At 35.3% G+C, this 25,285-nt stretch overlaps 1 protein-coding gene across 1 annotated transcript; it reads left to right on the top strand.

Annotated features, from left to right (window-relative positions):
- The first annotated feature begins 605 nt into the window (after positions 1-605).
- On the top strand, positions 606-19,949 carry LOC104223267 (urea-proton symporter DUR3). Its single transcript, XM_070155685.1, is given in 16 exon segments — positions 606-723; positions 5,426-5,507; positions 9,837-9,844; positions 10,633-10,730; positions 16,687-16,703; positions 16,705-16,759; positions 16,845-16,927; positions 17,004-17,121; positions 17,124-17,226; positions 17,306-17,568; positions 17,659-17,897; positions 17,980-18,129; positions 18,131-18,184; positions 19,125-19,480; positions 19,567-19,753; positions 19,755-19,949. Coding segments are annotated over 16 exon segments (2,043 nt in total). The 3' UTR covers positions 19,867-19,949.
- Positions 19,950-25,285: the final 5,336 nt, after the last annotated feature.

Below are 25,285 nucleotides of genomic sequence, written 5' to 3'. Positions count from 1 at the left end.
TGACTAATTTTAGAAAGTAAAATGTTCTTAAAATAAATTACTTAATACATATGGTGTATTCTTGAAAACATGTACTAGGTACAATTTCGCTAGACATCTCTTTGAAGCAGAATCTAGTAGCTATAGCTTTTATGGAATGTATTTACAACCTTACTCTAAAAATCCCATATTTAAATTCGATAATCAAAGGATGCCGTACCTTATTACACAATTAATCACTCATAATACTACAAAAACTAATATTTGATGGAACTATTCAACCAAGAAAATATCCAGCTACTCCAAGACAAAAGATTCTCAAAGCCATGAGAGTGACCCTTGAATCTTGTCACTGCCAACTTGAAGATTCATCTAATACTTCCATTAAATTGTATTGAAAACTCCATTTTTAGTTTGACTTGCACAAATTTCCATAGACTTATTAGTAAGTAGTACACATATAACGTCACAAGAAAATTTCAAGTTGCTTACTTTGTTGGCTCTAAATTGTTTTTTTCTTAAGTAGGACTAAATCACTTGACTATCATAGCTTTAACAATACAAAGATTCTTACACCTTCGTTCTTATATGAAATCAAGAGATCTATTAATAATCAGTTCAGTCACATGGCTTCAAACTGTCCAACTTTTCTATTTTCATCAAAATATTATAGTGTTTCTGGAGCTGGGGATAGTTGTGTGAGGCAAAGCAGCTTTTTTGTAGGAAAACCTGTTCTTATTCAGGGTGTTGGCTACTCTCTTCTTTTTTTTTTTGGCAATCCGCTAGGCAAGCGCCTAGGGCTTGTTTTTTATTAATAAAAGAAAAGAAAAATACAATAATTAGAAAAAGTACAAATAAGGGGGACAATAGCACCAGTTTTGTTACCCATATGTCTTGGCTATATAATCACTCCTCTGCGCCTCACATTGCCTTATGATGGCAGCCTCATGTAGAGGATTCATGGTGTAGCTGCCGACAAAGTCTCACGAGGGCATATAATCTCATAGCCGTGTGGATATTTTCTAAAGGCATAGGACCAAGGCAACACAAACCGGGCTAAACCTTACCTTACTTATCCTATTGAGGCTTATAATAGCCTCGTCTACTAGCAAGCATGTAAAAAATATGAAGTTGAAAGGACCAAATATTCTATGATCATCACAGAGTTTATAACATACTCTGTGATGATATTATAGGTGAGGATACTAAGAAAATGGTAAAACAAAATGTAGTGTCAATGTGATTCCTGTCCCTTCTTTTCCAAACTTGAAAAATCTTCAATTTGTAATTCTTTGTCGTTTTCCTCAACCTTGTGCAAAATGTATTCAAAAAACATCATTTCCTTTTTGAACGGTTGGACCTCGTAGAAGTAGTTAGGGCAGCCTGCTTTTGTTTGGCAACTCTCATTGGAAGTCGCCTAACAATTCCTTCCTCACTCACCTTGTCGTTCCAGCTTTTATCTCTTGTACGAATGTTGTGATTTGGTCCGATGCGCGAGGGTGATAAATCCTGTTGCTTACATAGTGCAAACATTGGATCGTCCTATCTTGCTAAATTCAAGTCAATCCCCAAATTCACATATTGTGGAGCATTGGCACTCAGAATTGATTCCAAATACATTCTCTCATCGTCTGACATAAATTGACTGGTTGTAGCAATTAGCATCTGTCCAGATGTTGGTGTTGTGACTTGTCTATCACCTATAGGACTAGCAACTGGAATAAGTTGTTGTTGTCCAACATATGTTGAAGTCGATGCCAATTTGGACATTGTTGTTGCTTTTCGACCATAAGTATGTATAATAGGTGAATTATTTGGATCAAGCTGTTGCTGCCCAGATTGATTTGCGTCTAGAACTACAATCGAGTTGGCTTCAGGTACATTTGTGCCATTTCGTTGTTGCATCGCGTCGAGCCAAATTCTTTCCTTGTGTTGCTGTCCATTTTTTGGCACCTGACTTACTGACTGTGGACTGTTTTCAATTAGCTGTTGTTGTCCCGGATTTGGTGTTGCTTCATATCGATCACAAATAGCAGTAGGAGTGTTCACAATTTGCTGCTTCTGCCTTCCAGATTTCTTGTTTGCTGCCTTTGCCTTCGAGCTAGTAACCATTGTGCTCGTTTCAATCTGTAGATTGCTCGTAGTCTGCTTATGTTGTCCAGCCATGAAGCTAGTAGGAAAATGTTGCTGATGTCCTGCATTTGGATGCAGCAGTGCATCACATTGAGTGTGTGCACGTTGTTGTTGCAGCCCAGGATAATGACCTTGAGCATAAGAAGCTTCTTGAATGTGTCGCTGCTGCTGCCCAGATTGTTGTTCAATGGAATCATCAAGCTCATCATCCACACCATTTTCCCAATGCTCCTCTTCTTCATACTCAGCTCGATCTGCCCAGGTTTTACTCCTTGGCATCATTTGATCAAAAGATTTCTCCTCTTGTCTAACTGTTATTTCATTGATATTCTCCCTCAAGTCTTCACTTCTATCCTTGATGACTTCCTTATCATTACCTGTAAATAGTAGAGGTTGCGCAGAACCACTATGTTCACCAATCGACTCCACGCTTTGAGAAGGAATTTCTTGAGTCGATGTATTCAAAGTGACCAAAGGTTGCTTGATCATGAGATTGGCATTCAACATCATTGAAACCTAAGCGTCTTTGATGATTTTCACCACTTGAGGACTAGAGAATTGCAGCTTGGAGGGGCTGAAAATAGGTTCACGAACATCCTTCACCACGTCGTCTAAATTGCCTGTTCAAACATTTCGTCGAAAACTCATATTTTTCATCAGATTGTTACTGGGCTTATGTCCTTTGCTACTGCTGGAGACTGGAACTATTTGCTGGGTTGAATGAAAATCTTTTACCGTTGTTGAATTAATTTCAACATCCTCCTCTGCTGTAAATGCTCCTGTCACTTCCACAGTCTTTGGATCGTCGACAAGAACCATGTCTTTTGAGCCACTTACTGGAGCAGCTGAAACTTCTGGTTTCTACTTTTGTTGTACACTTTGTAGTGTTTTTGAATGGCTGGTTCTTGGTGTTGCCTCACTTTCAAAGCCTGTAACATCTAAACCAACACCAGCAGTAGCATTTGCCTGCACAACTGTTAGAGTTAAATTTTGCTCATGATCAATAGCTGCTACTGATGGTGTAGCATTTGGAGTTGTATCATTTGACAAAATAGTTGTAGAACTATTAACGTCCAGCTTGGTACAGATATCCTTCAACTTCTTATTATCTCCAACTTCCTTTTTCTTCTCCACACCTACACCCTCAATCTTTTTCCCATTTTCAACTTGCCCTGAAGCATCAGTCAAGTCACTATCAACAGCAGTAGCTTCAGGTAATTCAGTAAGCTCAGTTTTAAAATCTGAACCTTTAGGAAGTCCAGCTAAAATTCTACCACCCACAGCTTTGTAAATCGTATCCAGAGCTCTACTAGCAGGAATATCACATGGAAAATTAGCTTGAGGCTTCTTAAAAGTTGGGGCATCTCCTACATCTGCCACACGATGACTAGACAACATAGCGTTGTCTGCATTCATGGCTTTGGAAACACTGCTAGATGTATTTCGTCCAGCATTTGTTTTCTACTGTTTCTGTGAGTCCACCTGTTTTGTAGGTGATTTTCTAGATGTTACCATATTCCAGATTTCTGGCACCCTAGGATCAGAACCTGCAACTGGCACCCTAGGATCAGAACCTATTCGATCAACAGAAGGAGTCGAATGAACAATAGTTTTCCAAACACCAGCATGTGAATGCAAAACTCCAGCTGATTGCAATGTAACTCCACCAGTATTTCCAACCCTCAAATGAGCCGCTTGAACAGGATCAATAGTCTGCTCGTCCACCAAATTTTGAGGCTGCCTAAAATCCTCGATCACTGCCTTAATACCTGCAGCCAGTGTATCATCACCAATTGCATTCACAGCGCTAGTAGATGCTGCTTGTGTAAACTATATGGCGTTACTAGAAGAACCTCGAACAGCCTGCTCAAACCTAGTTATTCCTCGATCTCCCTCTGCCATACCATCCTCTAAATTACCTTCAAAACCTTGCCCCTCAACATGCACATCAGAAGCATTCTTCACAGCTGCAAGTTTAGAACCTGTTGTTTTGTCTTCAGTAATCATACCATTTGTTCCATCCATATGCCCCTTGTCTGTTTGTTTTCCTTCATCACCTTGCACAACCTGCTGCTCAACTACATTAACATTTGTTGTCTCCCCTGCTATTTGTACTACTCTTTTTGCATTAAGAAAATCCCTGGCATCACCTTTCAATTTGTCCAGATTGCCCAGCCCTTCAACGTCTTTCACTGGAGCAGCAGTTTCCTTATTTTTCTCGATCCTCCAACGGCAAGATCTTTCATCGTGGCCTTGATGTTTACAACAAGTACAAAATTTTGGAAAGTTATCATACACGATCTCCTGAAAATGTTCAACAGTTTTCCCTGAATTTCTATCAACAATGTGAATCCTAACACGCTTAGGATGTTTGTCCAGTAGGTTTAGAAACACCTTCACCCTCGCCGTACTTGGTCGTGTTCTATCTTGTATCGCTTTGTCCACTGCTAAAGGCTTCCCCACAGCTGAAGATATGGATATTAAGGATTTCTTTGCAAAGAAATTTACAGGCAGATCTGGCATAGAAATCCAAACGACTGCTCTAGAGGTTTCTTCACGTGGATTAAATCCCATCGTCCATGGGAATGACCTAAAGAAGAATTCATCTCCCTTTGCCTTAACAAAACCAGTAGTTTTTGATAAAACCTGAACAAAATCATCAAAGAGATCAAACCTTACCAGTAGGTGTCGATATTCAAGCTGTCCAACGTTACAATACCCTTTGACGTTAAATTGTTTTGGTATAAGTTGTCGCAACTCATGGATATCTGGCTTCCCATATGAGAACTTAAGAATAACTACTTGATGCAGTCCCTCCTCAATTGTAAAAGCATTAACATCTTCAGTTGTGAATTCAACAGTAGGTTCACCATGCTGAAACATGAGTGGACATAACTTCACCTTTGACGATTTGAGGCAGATTGTTGTCCTTGTGATTACGATGCATATGACTGTTTTGTATTGTGAATTGGATGAGTTTCTCTACTGATTTGGGTGGTCTCTCCCACAGCTTGGAGCTGGGGAGAGACAGCTTCATCCATGGCTGCTTAAAACATCACATAACTGCCGCAAAGAACATCCAAAAAAGCCAAAATCTGAAAAATATTTGTCGGTGCTACAGTAGTCACGAAATTGAATTTAAGATCTGGAAAAATTGGCTATGAATTTGAGGATGAAACCAATTGGGATTGTGCGCAAAGAGTAGATGTATGTTTCGACACCAACTTTGTGAAGTTCCACTGTCGGACGCCGGAGTTATGGCCCGGTGAATAGTGACGGAGTTACTATTCAAAGCCTTCCTAGAGAGAAGGAGGATGAAACCAATTTGGCTACTCTCTCATTCTTGGTTTTGGAGCTTTTTTCGCAGTCTTCACTTCTTTCCTGGTATTGATCTAGTTTTACTTTTACTTTTCTCTTTCTTATTTTTCTTACTGATTATAATGTCAGTGTATATGAGTTAAATTCTAGCGCGAGCGGGTAGAAGAGGCATTGTCTGTGGAGCAACCTTTTCCAATTGTCTTTCTTTTATAACTGGTTTTATAAAATTAGATACGTTAGTATCTGGCATATCCGAAATATGTAGAATGCATATTTTAATTCCTAAAGAATATTCATTGTCTGTCGAGGCACTTTGCTTATTATCTTCTTCAACTTATCCCACATTCATGTTGTTAGATAAAGCTCTCTTACCTTTCGGCAATTTCACTAACTCATATGTGTCATTCTCATGGAGTGACCTCATCTCATCTTCCATCGTTTTGATCCGCTGATTTTTGTGAGTATCTTGCATGGCTTCATCATAATTCTCAGGTTCTCCCATGTCAGTCAAAAGTACATACTCATCAGGAGGATAGCGCATGGATTTTTGCTTATCCCTTGTAGATCTTCTAAGAGAGGTTTCAGGAGCATTCAAAGTAGTTACTGTGCAGGAATTGGTTGTTGATCAACCACAACTGGAGCATCCATAACATCTACACCATGATGATCATTTTGATCTTGATCACTATCTCCATCATTGTCTTGGGTTCCTTCATGTGCAATAAGTGCCTTAGCAATTGAAACTGGATCAATATCAACTAAGCTCTCATTATTCTGAGAATCTATCTTCTCAACTTTGTCAATATCATCAATAGTTTGGTCTTCAAAGAATATTGCATCACGACTTCTAATAAGTTTATTGTCAACTGAATCATAAAAACGATACCCAAACTCATCTTGACCATAACCGATAAAGATGCACTGCTTAGTTTTAACATCTAGTTTCGATCTCTCATCTTTAGGAACATGCACACAAGTTTTACACCCAAAAACTCTCAGGTGATCATAAGAAACATCTTTGGCAAACCAAACTCTGTTTGGGACATCACCATCCAAATCAACTGCAGGAGACGAATTGATAACATAGGCAATAGTGTTAAGTGCTTCCACCCAAAATGTATTTGGAAGTTTATCCTCTGAAAGTAAGCATCTAACTCTCTCAACTAGAGTTCTATTCATCCTCTCTACCAAACCATTCAATTGAGGTGTCTTGGGCGGACTTTTCTGATGACTAATTCCTTTTTCCTTGCAATAGTTATCAAAGGGACCACAATATTCACCACCATTGTCAGTGTGAATACATTTTAATTTCTTCCCCGTTTGTCTCTCAGCTAAGGCCTGAAATTCCTTAAACACGCGAAGTGCTTAATCTTTAGATTTCAAAGGATACACCCAGAGCTTACGAGAATGATCATCAATGAAGGTCACAAAGTAAAGTGCACCACCTTTTGACTTTACTTTAAAAGGACCACACAAATCAGAGTGTACTAGCTCCAATAAATCGGGCTTTCTTGAGGGAGGATGTCTATGAAAGGAAACCCTTTTTTGTTTGCCAGCTAAACAATGTATGCACATTTTCAGCTTTGCTTGTTCCACTCCAGAAAGCAAACTTTTCTTGGCCAAACACGTAATCCCCCTCTCACTCATATGACTCAATCTTCGATGCCACAATTCTGAAAAAGTATCACTTTCCACCAGATTTATTGAGTCATTAAGAATAAATCCCTGTGTCACATATAAATAACCAGACTTGACTCCTCGAGCCACTACTAACGAGCCCTTGGTTAGCTTCCATTGGCCATTAAAGAGGGAAATATGGTAACCTTCATCATCTAATCTTCCTGTGGAGATCAAATTGAAAGGAAAGTCTGGAGCATGCTTGACATCTTGAAGAACTAACGTTGAACCATTATTTGTTTTCAAACAAACTGTGCCAACACCAAACACCTTAACTTCACTGGCATTGCCCATTTTTAACACTCCAGAGTCAACAGGAGTATAAGATGAGTCTTTTCTTGGTGTGACATGTGAGGTAGCTCTAGAACCTACTATCCAGCTCGTCTCATGGGATACCAAATTGATGACATTTTCATCATAAGCAAAAAGAAGGTCATGTTGAACAATAGCAGCAACATTGTTCTCGTTATTTTTAGCTTTCTTTCCTTCTCTAGTGTCTTGATTCAACTTGCGGCAAAACCTTTTGATGTGTCCTTTCTTGCCACAATGGTTGCATGTAATATTATAGTATTTGGACCTTGACTTACTTCTACTTTTACCTCTATTCCTTGAGCCTCTCGTTCTATCTCTCTCCCGATTTTCAGTAACTAAGATATCTGTTTGTGAGGACGAACCCTGAGATTTTCTCCTTACTTCCTCGTTCAACACACCACTCTTGGCATATTCCATGGTCACCTTACCTCCAGGAGCTGAATTTGTCAAAGAAACATGAAGAGTTTCCCAATAGTCTGGCAGAGTATTAAGAAGCCAAAGTCCTTGTATCTCATCATCAAAATTAACTCACATTCCAGATAGTTGATCAAGGACGCCCTGAAAATCATTTATGTGATCAAGGATAGGGCCGTCTTCCTTGTATTTAAAGGTCATCAATTGCTTTAGCAGAAATAATTTGTTGTTCTCGGTTTTTGAAGCATAAAGAGTCTCTAGCTTTTCCCACAATGATCTCGCATGTATCTCATTCACAATATGGTTGCGAACATTATCTTCAACCCATTGTCGTAAATATCCACATACTTGTTGGTGCTCGAAATCCCAATTTTCATCGAATATACTCTCAGGTATATGAGCTGAAAAAACGGGTAGATGCATCTTCTTCACGAACAACAAGTCTTTCATCTTACTTCTCCAAACATTATAATTTCTCCCATTTAAACATACCATCTTGATCATATTCGCCTCCATTCCGTAACAACCTAGATAAATAACCAAGACTTTGATACCACTGTTATGACGAGGAAGAGGCAAACTCGAAAATAAAGAAGATAAAGAACACCAAATTTTAACGTGGAAAACCCTTCAAATCGAAGGTAAAAATCACGGGATCACAAAGATCCAAAAAGATCCACTATATCAATAAGAGGGTTACAAAAGTTCTCCAAATTAGATACACAATAAGTGCCAAACACGGAGCAACAATAGCAACAAGATCAACAACTAATCAATTGAAGAAAGAGTATAATCCACAAAATAAAGTTGTTGTTCGAGGCTCAAAATCATCTGCTAAGAGCCACCAAATCCAATCTTCACCATTCAAATCCAAGATCAAGATGTTACAAACACTTAGTCAAAATTGTAGTCCGATCCAACGGTTAACGAATCAGAAAACGTGATTTGAATATTGGCTGGTCGGAATAAAAATCTGCAGCAAAACAAATATTTTTCTTCTCTCTTCTCTCTTGACAAAAGTTCTCTCAAAAACCACTCTTATGTGCTTAAGTCTTTCAAAAATTTGTATCAATGAGCATAGAATAATTCTCCAAGGTTGTCCTATTTATAGATGATGAGTGGTGCTTTCTCTTAAAGCCAAAACCCACTCAAAATAGGAATAAACTGAATCCAATTCCTAATAGGAATGGAAACCAAAAGAGAATAGGATTAGGCCATTGGGCCTTTGGTTGGACAACATGGGCATGATCCCAACAAACTCCCCCTCCATCCAAGGGGCCAAATGTATCTTTAAGTAGAGGAACTATTGACAGGCTTCATGCCTGCCAATTTTCTACAAAATTCATGTTTATCTGCAACTACCGCCTTTGTCAGCATATCCGAAGGATTTTCATCAGTGTGTATCTTCTCAACCTCAAATAATTTCTCTTCCACGACCATTCTTATCCAATGATACTTTCTATTTATATGTTTGGTCTTAGAATGAAAAGTGGAGTGCTTGGTAAGACAGATAGCACTCTGATTATCACAAAATAAGATGTACCTTGGCTGTCACAGAAGGTTCTTTGGAACCTTCTGTGACAGTAATATATTCGGCTTCTGTGGTGGATAGAGCTATGCACTTCTGTAGTCTAGATTGCCAAGAACATATCCCCCTGCAAAAGTGATCAAATAACCGGAAGTGGATCTTGAATTATCAAGATTGCCTCCTAAATCAGAGTCTGTGTAACAAACAAGTTCAGGCTTGCCATTGCCAAAGCACAACTTCAAATCTGCAGTACCTTTCAAATACCTTAATATCCATTTTACTGCATCCCAATATTCTTTTCCAAGATTAGAAAGGAATCTACTAACAGTACCAACGGCATGTGCAATATCTGGTCTAGTGCAAACCATAACATATATCAAGCTACTAATGAAAGAAGAGTAAGGAATACGAGATATTTACTTTTTCTCTTCATCGGTAGATGGACTTTGACTAATACTCAATTTGAAGTGTTTAGCAAGAGGAGTACTAACCACTTTTGTATCTGTCATATTGAACCTCTCGAGTACCTTCTCAATGTATTTCTTTTGGGACAGAAATAACTCCTTTCTATCTCTGTGTTGGTGGATTTGAATGCCCAAAATTTTCTTTGCTGGCCCCAAGTCCTTCATCGCAAACGATTTGCTCAACTGCTTCTTAAGAACTGCAATTCTGGATTTATTCTTGCCAACAATAAGCATGTCATCCACATAAAGCAATAAAATAATAAAATCATCATCAGAGAACTTCTGGAAGAATACACAGTGGTCTGAAGAAGTTTTCTTGTACCCGCTTGTTCTTCTATGACAGATTCAAACTTCAAATACCGTTGCCTTGGATCTTGTTTCAATCCATATAGGTTCTTTTTCAATTTGCAGATATACTTTTCTTTTCCCTTAGTTACAAAACCCTCAGGTTTCTCCATATAAATCTCCTCATCTAAATCACCATGAAGAAAAGCAGTCTTGACATCCATCTGCTCAACCTCTAAATCTAGACTTGCAGCTAAGCCTAGAACCACACGAATAGAAGACATCTTCACAACAGGGGAGAAATTTCATCAAAGTCAACTCCCTTCTTCTTGCCAAAACCTTTAACAACTAACCTCGCCTCTATCGACAAGTAGCAATTTAACTGATAATTGTGCCTTCAATTGGCAAGGCACAAAATCATTATGTAAAGGAGTCGCATGCGTAATATACTTATTTGATTCTCTTTGGCATATGGGCTTATAGCTTTATCATCTTAATTTCCTATTTGTAATTTTCTATAAGGTTTGGCTTATGTTGGCTCCCGTCATACATCAGAATGGTTCAACACAGCCGGTAGAAATGTGAAAACAGGACTTATTGCAAGTGTAATTGTGTCTCAGGTACCATTTTTGTTGTCAATGTAACCGGTCTTATATATGTTTCTCAAATTTACAGTTGATAATAGGCTAAATTGTTTAATATAGCCTATGTTTTAGCTCAACCTAAGGATGGTTTACTATTGTAAATGTTCAAATAAAGCAAAAAATTGGCTCTAATCATGACTTTAATATCTCACAGGAGTTCAATAAACAAATGAGGATTTATGATGGTAATCAAGTGAAAAATGGAGTCAAATGACGAAAAGTTGAGCAGCAACATCTTAACAAGAGAAAACCCCACTAGCGCTGGTCATGCGCTCCCGCGCTAGTTCAGTGATTTGGACAGAAAGAAACCTCACTAGCGCGGGACATGCACTGGTCATGCGCTCCCGCGCTAGTCCTGTCCGGGAAATCAATTATTTTGGGGCAAAATGGGAAATCTGAGAGGATCCACTCAACTTACATAAAGTAAAGCTCCATTATTGGGAGAAGAAAATCAGATTTTGAGGGAGAAAAAGTCATAGAAGAAGGAGGAGCTTCATCTTGGAGCTAAGAAAGGAGAAGAAGAACAACATCTTGGAGCAAGGATTCAAAGAGTTCTTCTAAACTTTCTTCTATTTGCTTGTTAATATTATGTTTAAAACTTTTATTGTTGATTTTTGTATGATTATGAGTAGCTAAAAACTCTAGTATTCTTGGGTCATGGATGTTAGATAATTATGTTATTTGAAGCTTAGATTGAAGATATTGAATTTATTGTTATGGGTTGTTTATTTGATTCTGCTTCTAATTATTTTACTGCGTAGCTAACAGTGAAATATTATTTACGAATCTTGAGTTAAACTTGAAAAAGGAAATTCTTGGTTGCATATAGAATCAAATAGAACAAGTTTTGAATCTCGGGCATCGGGTGAAGAATTCGCAATTAAGATAGACATATACTTAATTGCCTTGTTTGGTTGAAAAATAGGAGTTGTAAATGCATTCTTGCTAATATTAATACCATAGACATATAGGTATTAGTTTAACTTGAATAGATGCATAAGAACTCGAAAGATTCTTATGAATATTATTAACCCTATAATCAATAACCCGGATAATTCAATAAATCCATTTTAAGCTAAAATAGTAGCATAATTTCTAGCAAGTCCATGACCCGGGAATATATTTATCCAAATTGTTATAAACATATTGTGAAATTGGTGTAGTAATTTTGTGTTGAATTATTGTGCAATTATTAAGTAAGTTGTAAATTGGTTCTTTATATATTTTGTGATAATTTAGCTTGAATTGATAATTGTTTGAGTCTACATCAGTCGATAAGTTGATCACAATTCCTCGTGGGAACGATACTTTACTTACTACTATATTACTTTGTCGATCGCGTACACTTGCGTGAGTGTTTTGGTCGCAACAAGTTTTTGGCGCCGTTGCCGGGGAATTAGACATTAACTATTCTTCTGGGTTAGACTTTTATTATTATCTTTACAAGTTTATTTTCTTTTCTTTTTGTAAATATGTTATTTTTATAACTATTTGATTTTTCTCTTAGTATGTTTCTAGTTCTCTCAGGATGACATCTGAGGATGAAATATACAGAGGTAAGGTTAATGATGAAGACGCTTGGTTAATCAAAGATTTTTATGGCCCGTATTTTTTTGCTAGTCATGACCTCACCTCTTGGACATCTGAATTTGAATATGGGAGTAAGGGTTGGTATTGGGACGGATATTCTCGATTAGTGGATTCTGCGAAACGACGTTGTTTACTAACAACGGTGATGAAAGATTGGTCTAAGGAGAGAGATGAGCTTGCACAAAAAAGTGATAATTTTGGCTTGGTTGTGCATAACTTGGATTCAGATTTGAGTGCAAAGGTTGATGCGTGTAACGCCCAACAATTTAATGATGAGTTGTATGAAGCTGAAAAAAATCTTCTAGACCAAATAGAGGAGCTAAAACAAGAATACCAATCATTAGATCATATTTTTCTTGAGGATGTCCATGTTAAGAAGAGTGCTCTAGAGTCATGTGAGGGAGTAGATAACATTACTTTAGAAGAATTGAGTGTTTGTATAAATGAGGATGTAAATAGTAGTAAAATTCATGAGTTATGGCGCATTAGACCTCATTCCAATCATTTTTCCACATTGTGTTTAGATAGTAAGATAGTAATCGAGCCACCTGACCCTATGGGGAAGTCAAAGAGTGAGGATGAAAGTGTCTATATTCTTGAATTTATTGTGCCAAAAAGCAAAAATTACATTCCTCATCCAAAGACCGAGAAGTGTCGAGTGAAAAATTTATTACTTGGTCTGGTTATCTTTGTAGCCCCACCAAAGAAGCATAGCGACAGACTTGATGCCTTGTTAGGAGTACAATTCATAAGTTCAAGGTGGAAGCAAAAAGTAGTTCACATTGTATATTGTCTATGTAGGATTTGTATATACGCCTGTGTAGTATATTTTGTATAATAATTTTGAATTTTGTAAAATAGACTAATTTCTTTTTATGTTTATTGTTTATATTTTCAGCTTAGTTTGTAATTTTTATTTTTATGTACAATTGTAGTAAGTATCTCTAATATTAGGTAGACCGTAAACATTATATCATTCTAATTGAAGAACGGGGTAGTCTGAATCCCTGTTATACATACTAAGTGTCAACATGATATTAACAAAAGTGTGGGGTATTTACTCCACCTGCTCTTAAAATGATTTTTTTTAGTTAATATATCATGTTGTGCAGATAAAATGTCTAGGCGCCCAAACAAAAGATCAAACATTGGACTACCTGAGGTTGCATCTAGTAGCCGACAAGAATGGGGATGGGCACAATGTTCCCTCAGAAGACGAGGAATATCTGCGCACATTTGAAGAAGAAGATGCTTAGGCCAATGGCCTTAGGGAGTATTTTTTCTGATCTATTTTATTTTTATTTTATATTAGGGACAATGCAAGTTTTTAAGTGTGGGGTGGTTTGCCCCTATTATAATGTATTTACTTTGTCAAATTGCTCTTTGTTTGATTGAGTTTAATTATTATTTTTTTGATTTTATTTAGTGTGTTAAAGTTGCTTTTAGTTTGTTTTGTTAAATTACAGTATTGATAGATAGTAGTCCTAATTTCGAAATATTGCTACTAGATTTTCTTGATTTAGTCGGGAAAAAAAAAGAAAAAAAAATTCAGAATTAATTCGAAAAAAAAAATAATAACATATTTTTGTTTATTTTATTTTTCAGTTTAATGTACGCTAGTTTTGGTTTAATTTAAATAATTCCCCTTGGTTTTTCTTTATGTCATGGTTCTTTTTCAAGGGTGTATTTGAACCGGGTATAGTAATTTTTTTTCTCCTTTATGTCAATTGAATAAAAAGTTCCTAAATTAAAGAGTTAATTCTTCTCACATGCACATGCTTGAAAAGTGATATATGCCTTATTTGTGATGTTCAAATCTCAATTCTTGATTCTAAAGTAAGTGCCTTAAATTGTATAATTATGACTATGCTTAACTGCTTTGACTAGAGAGTCGAGAAAGATCCGAGCTTGAGTGAATTGTGTGCCCATGTGTGAGTAAGGATTGCTGGAATATTCTGTGTATAATAGTTGATGTCTAGAACTTGCCCCCAAGTGTTTTGCAAAGCGAAATAGTAGCATTATTCAGTTTAGGAGATGATATAGGCATTTCTTTGTTGAGCCAGTTTGATAATTATTTCCACCTAATTGTATATATCTTAGTCAAACCTTTTGAGCCGTTAATCCTATTTCTTTGGCACCCACGTTATAAACCTTACCAATTTATGTAATATATTAGTTGTTTGCACCTCTATCTCTCATGAGCACTTAATGTTGTTTTAATGTTGAAGAAGTTGAGAAGAGATTGGTTGGTTTATTTGAAAAAAAAATCAAAAAAAGAGTGAAGAATAATTCATATATGTATATATGTATATATATAGGGGATGAATCTTCAGTAGTAACATTCCCTAACCTAAGGTGCTTGAAGAGAATGGAATTTGTTGTTAGTATGTAAAATCTCAAAAAGGTTGGAGATGGTTTAACATAGGAATGATGCTGAAATTTTGAAATATGTTGTATGTATGGAAGTGTTCAAAGAGGTGTAGTTACTACATTCTATATTTTTCACACTTTTTTTTCTAGCCTACATTACAACCAATAAAAGTCCTACTAGATCCTTGACTGAATAAGTTCAATTAGTAGAGTATTACACTAGGGGCAAACATATGGTATGTCATCTGTTGCACATGAATTTCAATTTTGAGAGTGAGTTAATTCTTCCTATTTTGAGTTCCTGAATATTCTTGATTATTATTTTGAGAGGAACTAGTCTATATTATTTGTGGGAAGGCACATGATTTTTAAACGCAAGGAGAATTTTTGACCTTTGTGTTAGAGCAAGTAAGCAAGTTATGAAAATGCGTGGCACTTGTGAGTCATGTCTTGAGGTTGAATTATTATGAATTAGTACCTAAGTGTCAACATATGTTATTACAAGAAATTGTTTGATAAAAAGATCGTCCTTATGTGAAGTGTATGTTAATTGCTCGAGGACGAGCAATGGTTTAAGTGTGGGGTGTTGATAATAGGCTAAATTGTTTAATATAGCCTATGTTTTAGCTCAACTTAAGGATGGTTTACTATTGTAAATGTTCAAATAATGCAAAAATTGGCTCTAATCATGACTTTAATGTCTCACAGGAGTTCAATAAATAAATGAGGATTTATGATGGTAATCAAGTGAAAAATGGAGTCAAATGACGAAAAGTTGAGCAGCAACATCTTAACAAGAGAAAACCCCACTAGCGCTGGTCATGCGCTGGTCATGCGCTGGTCATGCGCTCCCGCGCTAGTTCAGTGATTTGGACAGAAAGAAACCCCACTAGCGCGGGTCATGCGCTGGTCATGCGCTCCCGTGCTAGTCCTGTCCGGGAAATCAATTATTTGGGGGCAAAATGGAAAATCTGAGAGGATCCACTCAACTTACATAAAGTAAAGCTCTATTATTGGGAGAAGAAAATCAGATTTTGAGAGAGAAAAAGCCATAGAAGAAGGAGGAGCTTCATCTTGGAGCTAAGAAAGGAGAAGAAGAACAACATCTTGGAGCAAGGATTCAAAGAGTTCTTCTAAACTTTCTTCTATTTGCTTGTTAATATTATGTTTAAAACTTTTATTGTTGATTTTTGTATGATTATGAGTAGCTAAAAACTCTAGTATTCTTGGGTCATGGATGTTAGATAATTATGTTATTTGAAGCTTAGATTGAAGATATTGAATTTATTGTTATGGGTTGTTTATTTGATTCTGCTTCTAATTATTTTACTGCGTAGCTAACAGTGAAATATTATTTACGAATCTTGAGTTAAACTTGAAAAAGGAAATTCTTGGTTGCATATAGAATCAAATAGAACAAGTTTTGAATCTCGGGCATCGGGTGAAGAATTCGCAATTAAGATAGACATATATTTAATTGCCTTGTTTGGTTGAAAAATAGGAGTTGTAAATGCATTCTTGCTAATATTAATACCATAGACATATAGGTATTAGTTTAACTTGAATAGATGCATAAGAACTCGAAAGATTCTTATGAATATTATTAACCCTATAATCAATAACCCGGATAATTCAATAAATCCATTTTAAGCTAAAATAGTAGCATAATTTCTAGCAAGTCCATGACCCGGGAATATATTTATCCAAATTGTTATAAACATATTGTGAAATTGGTGTAGTAATTTTGTGTTGAATTATTGTGCAATTATTAAGTAAGTTGTAAATTGGTTCTTTATATATTTTGTGATAATTTAGCTTGAATTGATAATTGTTTGAGTCTACATCAGTCGATAAGTTGATCACAATTCCTCGTGGGAACGATACTTTACTTACTACTATATTACTTGTCGATCGCGTACACTTACGTGAGTGTTTTGGTCGCAACAACAGTCAACTTAATGGTCTTTTGCAGTGGACTTGGGCATCTACAATGGGAGCATGGAATTAGTGGACCCTTTTGGTATGCAAGTGGAGCTACTATTCAGGTACATACTATTCTTCACCTTCTCAACAAGGAAGGAAGGAAGTTAGGAAGGAAGAAAATTTTCTATTTAATTTGTTACACAACAGGTGCTCCTTTTTGGTGTGATGGCAATAGAGATCAAACGAAAAGCTCCTTATGCTCATACACTCTGTGAAATCGTCAAAGCAAGGTTTGTATTAAGATGAAGATAATTCTGCTGTATCCTTAAAAACTTCACTTTGACTATTATTTTCTCATATTTTCAGATGAGGAACTGCTGCTCATCTTGTTTTTCTGGGGTTTTGCTTCTTGACAAACATTATAGTAACAGCTATGTTGCTTCTTGGTGGATCAGCTGTCGTTAATGCACTCACCGGCGTCAATATATATATGCTGCAAGTTTTCTTATTCCTCTTGGTGTTATAGTTTACACCTTAGCAGGAGGGCTAAAAGCTACTTTCTTGGCTAGCTATATACATTCTGTCATAGGTATCTAAATTTTATCTCTTTATATTAGCTTCTCTTTTTCACGCGCTCATCTAAGAAATTTTCTGGTTGTTGATTTCAGTACACGTGGTTTTAGTCATCTTTGTGTACCTGGTTTATGTTGCTAGCAATGAACTTGGCAGCCCAAGCCTCGTTTACAGACGTTTATTAGAGGTAGCAAGCAAGTCAAGAAATTGTCAAGAGCCCATCTCCCATGTTGGACAATCTTGTGGTCCTGTTACTGGGAATTTCAAAGGGTCTTATGTTACTATGTTGAGTTCAGGTGGTCTTGTCTTTGGTATCATCAACATCGTGGGAAATTTTGGCACAGTTTTCGTTGACAATGTAACTTCTTTCGTATAATTTAGCAAGAAACTGGCTTATGAAATGTCACTGTAACCATCATTTCCTAATAGCCAAAATATTGAAATGTAGGGGTACTGGGTAAGTGCCATTGCCGCAAGACCATCATCGACGCATAAGGGCTATTTGTTGGGTGGTCTAGTTTGGTTTGCTGTGCCATTCTCTTTGGCAACATCACTATGTCTTGGAGCACTAGCTCTTGATCTACCAATAACAGCAAGTGAGGCTAGGCATGGACTAGTTCCTCCAGCTACAGCTATTGCTTTGATGGGAAAAGGGGGTTCGATTCTTCTCCTCACAATGCTCTTTATGTAAGTGCCTAATCAAGAATTACGCGTGGAAAATGTTCTGTTAACTTTCAATTACGTATATGACTTCTTCTGTGTTGATTAGGGCTGTCACATCAGCTGGTTCATCTGAGCTAATTGCAGTCTCTTCATTATGTACATATGACATCTATCGTGCATGCATCAATCCGGATGCAAGTGGAAAACAAATTCTAAAAGTTTCAAGAGGAATTGTATTAGGATTTGACTGTTTCAAGAGGAATTGCTTTCATGCTTTTATGGCGAAAAGCAAACAGTTTTGGTGCAATCCTGGCGGGGGCGGCACGACGAATTTTGTGGCCTAAAGCCAAACTTTATGAGGGGCCTTAACTTTAAAAAAAAAATTAATTATTTATTTGAAGTCTATATTTTTTAGCTTTTCTTAGATACAAAGTTATTAATAATTTTCTTATAATCAATAACTTTTAATAAGTATTTCTCAACTGACAATATAGCTAATTCATTTAACCTTTCTTGTGACATTGTTGTCCTTAGGTAAGATTTTATCAATTTTAATTTTGAAAACTTCTTTCCGCCGAATCAATGGTAACATGAGTTATTAACATTATTCCGTAAGAAATTTAGGCATTTGAAAAAGAATTAAATCTTTTTATTTGATTAAATGTATCAATTAAATTGTATCTTCTAATTGTACTATTTTCCTTAATACTTTTAATTCAGAAATAAATTAAAACCATCAATATCGAATTAATTATTATGCTTTAAGGAACATTCAAGATTAAGGCAATATTTTTTCAAATTTCCAATATCTAGTGATCTTAGTTTTTACTGCCAAATAGAAAACCAAAAATATTTTCATATGCTTTGAATTGTTCAAATCTATTTTGAAGTGAAAAAATAGTCTTATCTATTATGTATAAAAGTAATCAACACTAAAGGACTCTTCGAAAGATTTTGAGATTTCATTATCAACATTTACATCAACTTGTTATTTCCTATATATCACACATTTCTTACGAAATTCGGGTTCGATATTCATTTCAAGTGCATTTTTTTTGGTAGAAACCATAGCAGTTGCAAATCCTTCTTCTCTATATTTGTTAAAGAAAGAAATCAAACTTTTTTCACTTTGCAGAACTTTTTTTAAGCTTATACATAGTCCATTAGATGTAATAAAAAATGGGGTCTCCACAAATATGGGGCCTAAAGCGGTTGCTTTACTTGTTTTATAGAAGGGTCGCCCCCGATCCCGGGGACAGTTGTTGGCTGTTTGTTAGGGATTATCACTTGGTTATCGGTCACTAAGATCGAGTATGGAAGGATAAATCTTGATACAACTGGTAGAAATGCGCCAATGCTTGCAGGAAACCTTGTTTCTATACTTACTGGTGGAGCTATTCATGCTGTTTGTAGCTTTCTAAGGCCCAAGAACTATGATTGGCAGACTACTAAGCAGATCACTGTGGTTGAAAAGGAAAAAAGTGAATTGCCACCTGAAGAGTTCAAAGAGGAAAAGCTCAACAGAGCCAAAGCATGGATAATCAAATGGGGCATTGGTTTCACAGTCGCGATACTAGTTCTCTGGCCTATTCTTACACTTCCTGTGGGTAAGTCTGAAAAATTTAATCCTTCTGCTACTTCAGTGTTAGTGTGAATGCTCGATGATAAATTGGTTGCAAACTTGATAATGCAGGGCAATTTAGCAAGGGATACTTCACATTCTGGGCTGTAATAGCTATTGTATGGGGTACAGTGGGATCAGCAGTTATTATTGCTTTACCATTGATGGAAAGCTGGGGAACGATCTAAAGTGTGCTTAATGGCATGTTTACAAATGACAGAGTTATGGAAAAGTTGGAAGACTTCAACTCCAAGCTGAATATTTATTATAGCAATGCCTGAAGTAGAAAGGGTGTATTTACTTGAGAAAGAAAGGAGCAAGAGAAAGGAAGCATCAGAATCCGATCAGATTGTTGCTTCACCAAGTCATTGAATTCCCAGAGAAAACAAGTCGATCAGTGTGTATTTTAAGTCTAAAAAAAGACAGAGGTGCTTTATACATACTGTCACTTTCTGCAAACTAATGTGACTACAATGATTGTATAAAGTACTATGATTTTGCTTGACGCCCTGAAAATAGTGTGGTTTTGCTTTTGAAAGTACATCATTGTCTGGTTTGAATTTTGTTTTGGAATGTCATGATTATAAGAATAATCCATAAATTATGCACAGTTAATTCACAAAACAGCAGTGCAGTTTTTCAGAAAACCACATATATATGTAATTCAAAAAATGCACATAAACACCATATTCTTGTTTCATGAAAAACTTAGTTATCTAATTAGATGTGAGTGAGCTCTGATACCAATTGATGGATTATTATATGCAGCGGAAGCAATCCCAGTATCAAAATCACATGTAATTTAGACAACTAGCATAAACGGGATTTCACGGGTTACCTCTTGAAGCGTGAACATATCTCTTCTACCACGTGAGCCTTCAGTTCCATAACTTCTCAATGGAATCTCCATCACCCGCACAATCGTGATCCTCGAACGTTCCACGGTCTTCTACTGTGTTACCCAAATAATACCCGAAAATAGCAATTTCGTGTGGGCGAAATTTCTAGGAAAACTTGGCTGAAAATTTCAGCCACCATGTACTCATCCCTCTAGGTGGAAAACCTTATGTATTTATAGCACAAGTTTTAAGGGTTAAGACCCTTTTCCAAAACCTGTTAGGTTTTCTTTTCCACCAGAAAAAGGATTCCTTTATTTCCTATTATTTAGGCACAGTAGGGACCACAGAATTTAATTAACAAGGCTTCCAATTATGGAATTAATTTGTAATTTTCGAAATTAATATCCACCATAATTAATTACGAATTATTCCACTAAAAATTCGTAATTACACTCCTTATTCAATTTCGAAATTCATCCATTAAATCTTATTTAACTCCCCATGTTAAGATTCAGATACGAATCAATTAAATTAAATTACTGACGATTTAATTTATTGATTATTTCCTTTAGACTTTCGCTTAACTTATTTCATGTGTCGGATACAAAATCCACCGGCCGGGTTTACACATGAAAACTTATAAGCTTTCATAAAGGTATATCATCAATCTCTAAACCGAGACATGGATTCCATCAACTAACTATTACTTCGCCAATGTATATTATTATTATCCAATTTACCAGGCATATTGACCCACGAAAGAATCTCGCCTTTTAATAAATCAAAACAATAATAATATACACAGCTAATAATAATTATATCAAGATTAAGAGTATAAGTACATTTAATGGCTAGAGAGTTTATTTTATTAAGTCAGTATAAAATACTTATCTCTACCTGGTCCGTTCAATACATACAAAATGTACTAGCACAAGAAGTTGGAATTAAACCATTCCCATAATCAAGATTAATTATATTTAATCTTGTGCTACAATCATTCCTGATGGTTTGTCCAATTCCATCATTAGATTGTGAACTCAAATTTTATACTTATAAGAACCGATGATTTAATCTTCCGTGTATAAGCTAAACTCTATACACTAAATCATCTACTATATAAGCAAAGGACACGGACTATTATATGATCTATTTAAAACTTTATTAAAACTGAATAAACAATTATTTCATAATAAATACTATATCTAAATCAAACTCATGGTTAATAGTATATATCCCAACAATCTCCCACTTAGACTTTTAACCATGATAATTATTAGAATATACTATATCCAAATGCATGGTTAATAGTATATGCCCCAACAATCTCCCACTTAGACTCATAACCATGCATCTACAACTTTTTCAGGCATTCTTTTACATGACTATTAAAAGTCTTCACCAAATAAGGTTTTGTTAAAGAATCTTGCCAAGTTATATCTGATGCAATATTTGTTCAGTAGTACTTTATCGTAATTATCTTGTTTGGTATTAAACTCTTCAGAGATCCTGTTACCGAAACTATCCCAAGAATGAACACCGAACTATAATTTTCTTTAGCTTTCTCCCACTAAGACGAAGTACCACTAATATTACCTTCGTTACCTCACGACATTGAAATATTAGTGACTTCTTACTATAGTGTTCAATGTTCAAACATCACTCCCACTCGATAAAGGCATATTATGTCTATTAACGTTCTCCCACTACTTAAATGCAATGGAACGTCAATTCTGACGTGTGGGTTTTGATGTTCTTGAACATCTAGTTATTTCTTTGCCCAGTTCCTGTAAAAATAGTTTACTTCTAGGAACATGTTTTATTAAACAGTCCTTATCTAGAAAAATGCATTTGTTTTAACAATTGCCTTATTTTCTTTAGGACAATAAAATAAAGCTTCATTCGCTTTCTTGGATATTCGATAAACATGCACCTATTCATCCTTAGTTCCAACTTACATATATGCTTTCCCTTTCAGCACATATGCGGGATAATCCTATATCTGAACATGCCACAGACCAAGCTTACATTCAGTCCACAGTTCTATAGATGTCCCAGGTACTAGCTTAGAAGGAACTAAATTCAGAATGTAATTTGAAGTTTCCAGGAAATATTCCAAAAATAAATAAGGCAAATCTGAATAACACGTCATTAGTCTATCCATATCCAAAAGAGACTTATTTCTTCTTTCTACTACACGACTCTATTATGGAGTTTACGGTGTAGTCAATTGAGATGTAATCCCTATTCTGATATGTAACTAAAAAACTCTTTAGAGAGATGCTCGCCACTACAATCAAATTGAAGTAACTTAATATATTTCTTTGGTGCTTCTCTATTTCAAGTCTTAAAATCCTTGAATTACTTAATTCATTAAGACTTACAGTGCATCAAATAAATATATTAATATTTTGAGTAATCATTTATGAACGTCATAAAATACTCAAAATCTATCTCTTACGAGTATGTTCATTTAACCATACAAATCAGAAAGGATTCATTCTAGCTTATCACTAGTTTTATTTCCTTTTAAAGGGAAACATCTTTTAGTCAAATTTCCTTCCAAACAGGATCCACAAGTTGGTAGTGCCTCTACTTTCAATGAACCTTAAGGTCCATACTTGACCAACTTGAAATCCTATCCAGATTAATATGACTTAGATAAAAGTGCACAGATAAGTTTTACTCAATTTTGAAGAACATATTCTCTTATGAGGTAGACTAATATTGTTCTGTTCAGGAGAGACATCAATATATAATAACAAGGTCATGCATTCATGTACCACAAGAGATAAAGTGTTTATTAAGCTCAATAACTCAAGAGTTATTCGAAAAATAAAACAAATATCCATCTCTTATTTTGCCCAGAAACCGGAATTAAATTCCTTCTAACAAAAGTACATATATTGCATCCTTAAAATTAATGTCTTATCACTAAAAGAAAATTTTAACAAGTAATACGACAAATTGCATAAAATCATTGTGGAGTTGAGATAAAAATATTAAATAGATCATAATAAGTCAAAACACTGAATAGTAAAATTCAGACTGCATTCAATATTTATATACATACATGCATCTGGAATAATAAATTTCGATGGGAAAAGAATTATTCATGCAAAGTATATTATATAATGCAAGAATTATACAATCCAAAAATAAATAGAACCAACTCAGATGGAGAGCATACTATTATTTTCAGTCAATTGTATATAACTTTTTAATACAAAAAATTTAAAACACACTACACATATATGTCATGCATCTTGAATAGCAATTTCGATGGGAAAGAACTACTCATGCAACATACATATGCAATGCCAGATTATTCACTCCAATAATTAAAACAGACCCAACTCAGATGGAGAGTATACTGTTAATTTAAGTCAAGTGAACATCATTTTTAATAGCTCTAGTTTCATTGATCCAACATGTATACTCAGATGGAGAGTAAGTACACGATATCAATTACTAGTATTTCACCTAGTGAGCTTACAATAAATTTAGCCGATATGGAGGAAGACCTAAAGTCAACGCATAAATTTATTACTCACTTGAAATTAATAGTGGAAGACCATAGAAATATATTTCTATCACCACTTAATAATGATTGTATTGTAGTTACAAAATTGATTCAACCCTTTAAGCTCAGATGGAGAGTTAATACTGGTTATCAATAACTAGTAACTATAGCTAGTGAGTTCATAATAAATTTATCCGATATGGAGGAAGACCTAATGTCAACGCATAAATTTATTATCTCACTATAAATAAATAAAATGAAGACCATAGGGGTTTATTCCCATCACCACTTTATCACAACCACGAATTTTTCTCTGAGGATTAAGTTCCATATTAAAAAAAATGCTCAATACCCATTTAAACAGTCTTAAAATACTAAAATTAATATTTCACACTGTATAGTGGTGATTATTGTTGACTGGACTATTTCTGATAAATCTACCAAATTTCATATCAATCAAAAATTGCGACCAAATTTGGAAAATTATCATTTTAAGCATTTTTTTAAGAATTTAAAATATGACCTACATTTTTTTTATCATATACCAATTCATGTCAAATCAACATGTGTTATCATGTTCCAGATTAGACATATAAAATGATAGAAAGAATGACTTTTCGTATGTAAATCACATTTTAATCCGTCAAACCTCCAAAAAACTCACCTAAACGATCCCAAATCGTCAAAATACGATGTGATTCACTGCATAGCAGTGAGTTCTTCTTAAATGATCGTTTCCAATGATCCTACCGAATTTCAGGTCATTCGGAGATCATGAAATTCATGATCGCCAAAAACTAGACCAAATTCGAATAAATATTTTTTTTGGCGTAGTCAGGATTAAATCCATGTGATTTGCATTCTTGCTATATATCATATCAAGTTAAATCATCATGTTTCAGATTTAACACAAATATAGCCGATATATAAAGAATAATTTTTCATATTTATAACAAATTCAATTTAATAAACTGCTTGAAAACCCATCTAAACGACCTCAAAATGCCAAAAAAACAACATGATTCACTGCATAGCAAGGAGTTTTTTTTCACTAGATCGTTTTCGATGAACCCACCAAGTTTCAGGTTAATCGGAGTCCGTCAAATTCATGACCACTAGCCTGTAACCAAACTCGGAGAATAACCGTTTTAAGTAGTTTCATGAATTAAAATAAATATGATATTGATTTCCATTCTCCTTATAATTACACTATGAGCTGAAGGCATATATTATTTTCTTCCTATTTCTAGGATATATAATATCTTGTTTTGCAATAAATTATCCTTTTATTAAATACATAAGAACCTGAGATATTATATTTTCTCCCGTTCAGTGAAAACCCCAATATCTCTTCTCATGGGTGGAGTTAGTTTCACTAGTACCCAAAGATAAATACTCTTTTTCTAGTTATGAACCTCCACCATTAATGTAG

This window comes from Nicotiana sylvestris, chromosome 8 (genome assembly GCF_000393655.2).
Source record: "Nicotiana sylvestris chromosome 8, ASM39365v2, whole genome shotgun sequence".
NCBI lineage: Eukaryota > Viridiplantae > Streptophyta > Magnoliopsida > Solanales > Solanaceae > Nicotiana > Nicotiana sylvestris.
The sequence above is the reverse complement of the archived record's forward strand: the minus strand, read 5'-3'. Positions and strand labels throughout refer to the sequence as shown.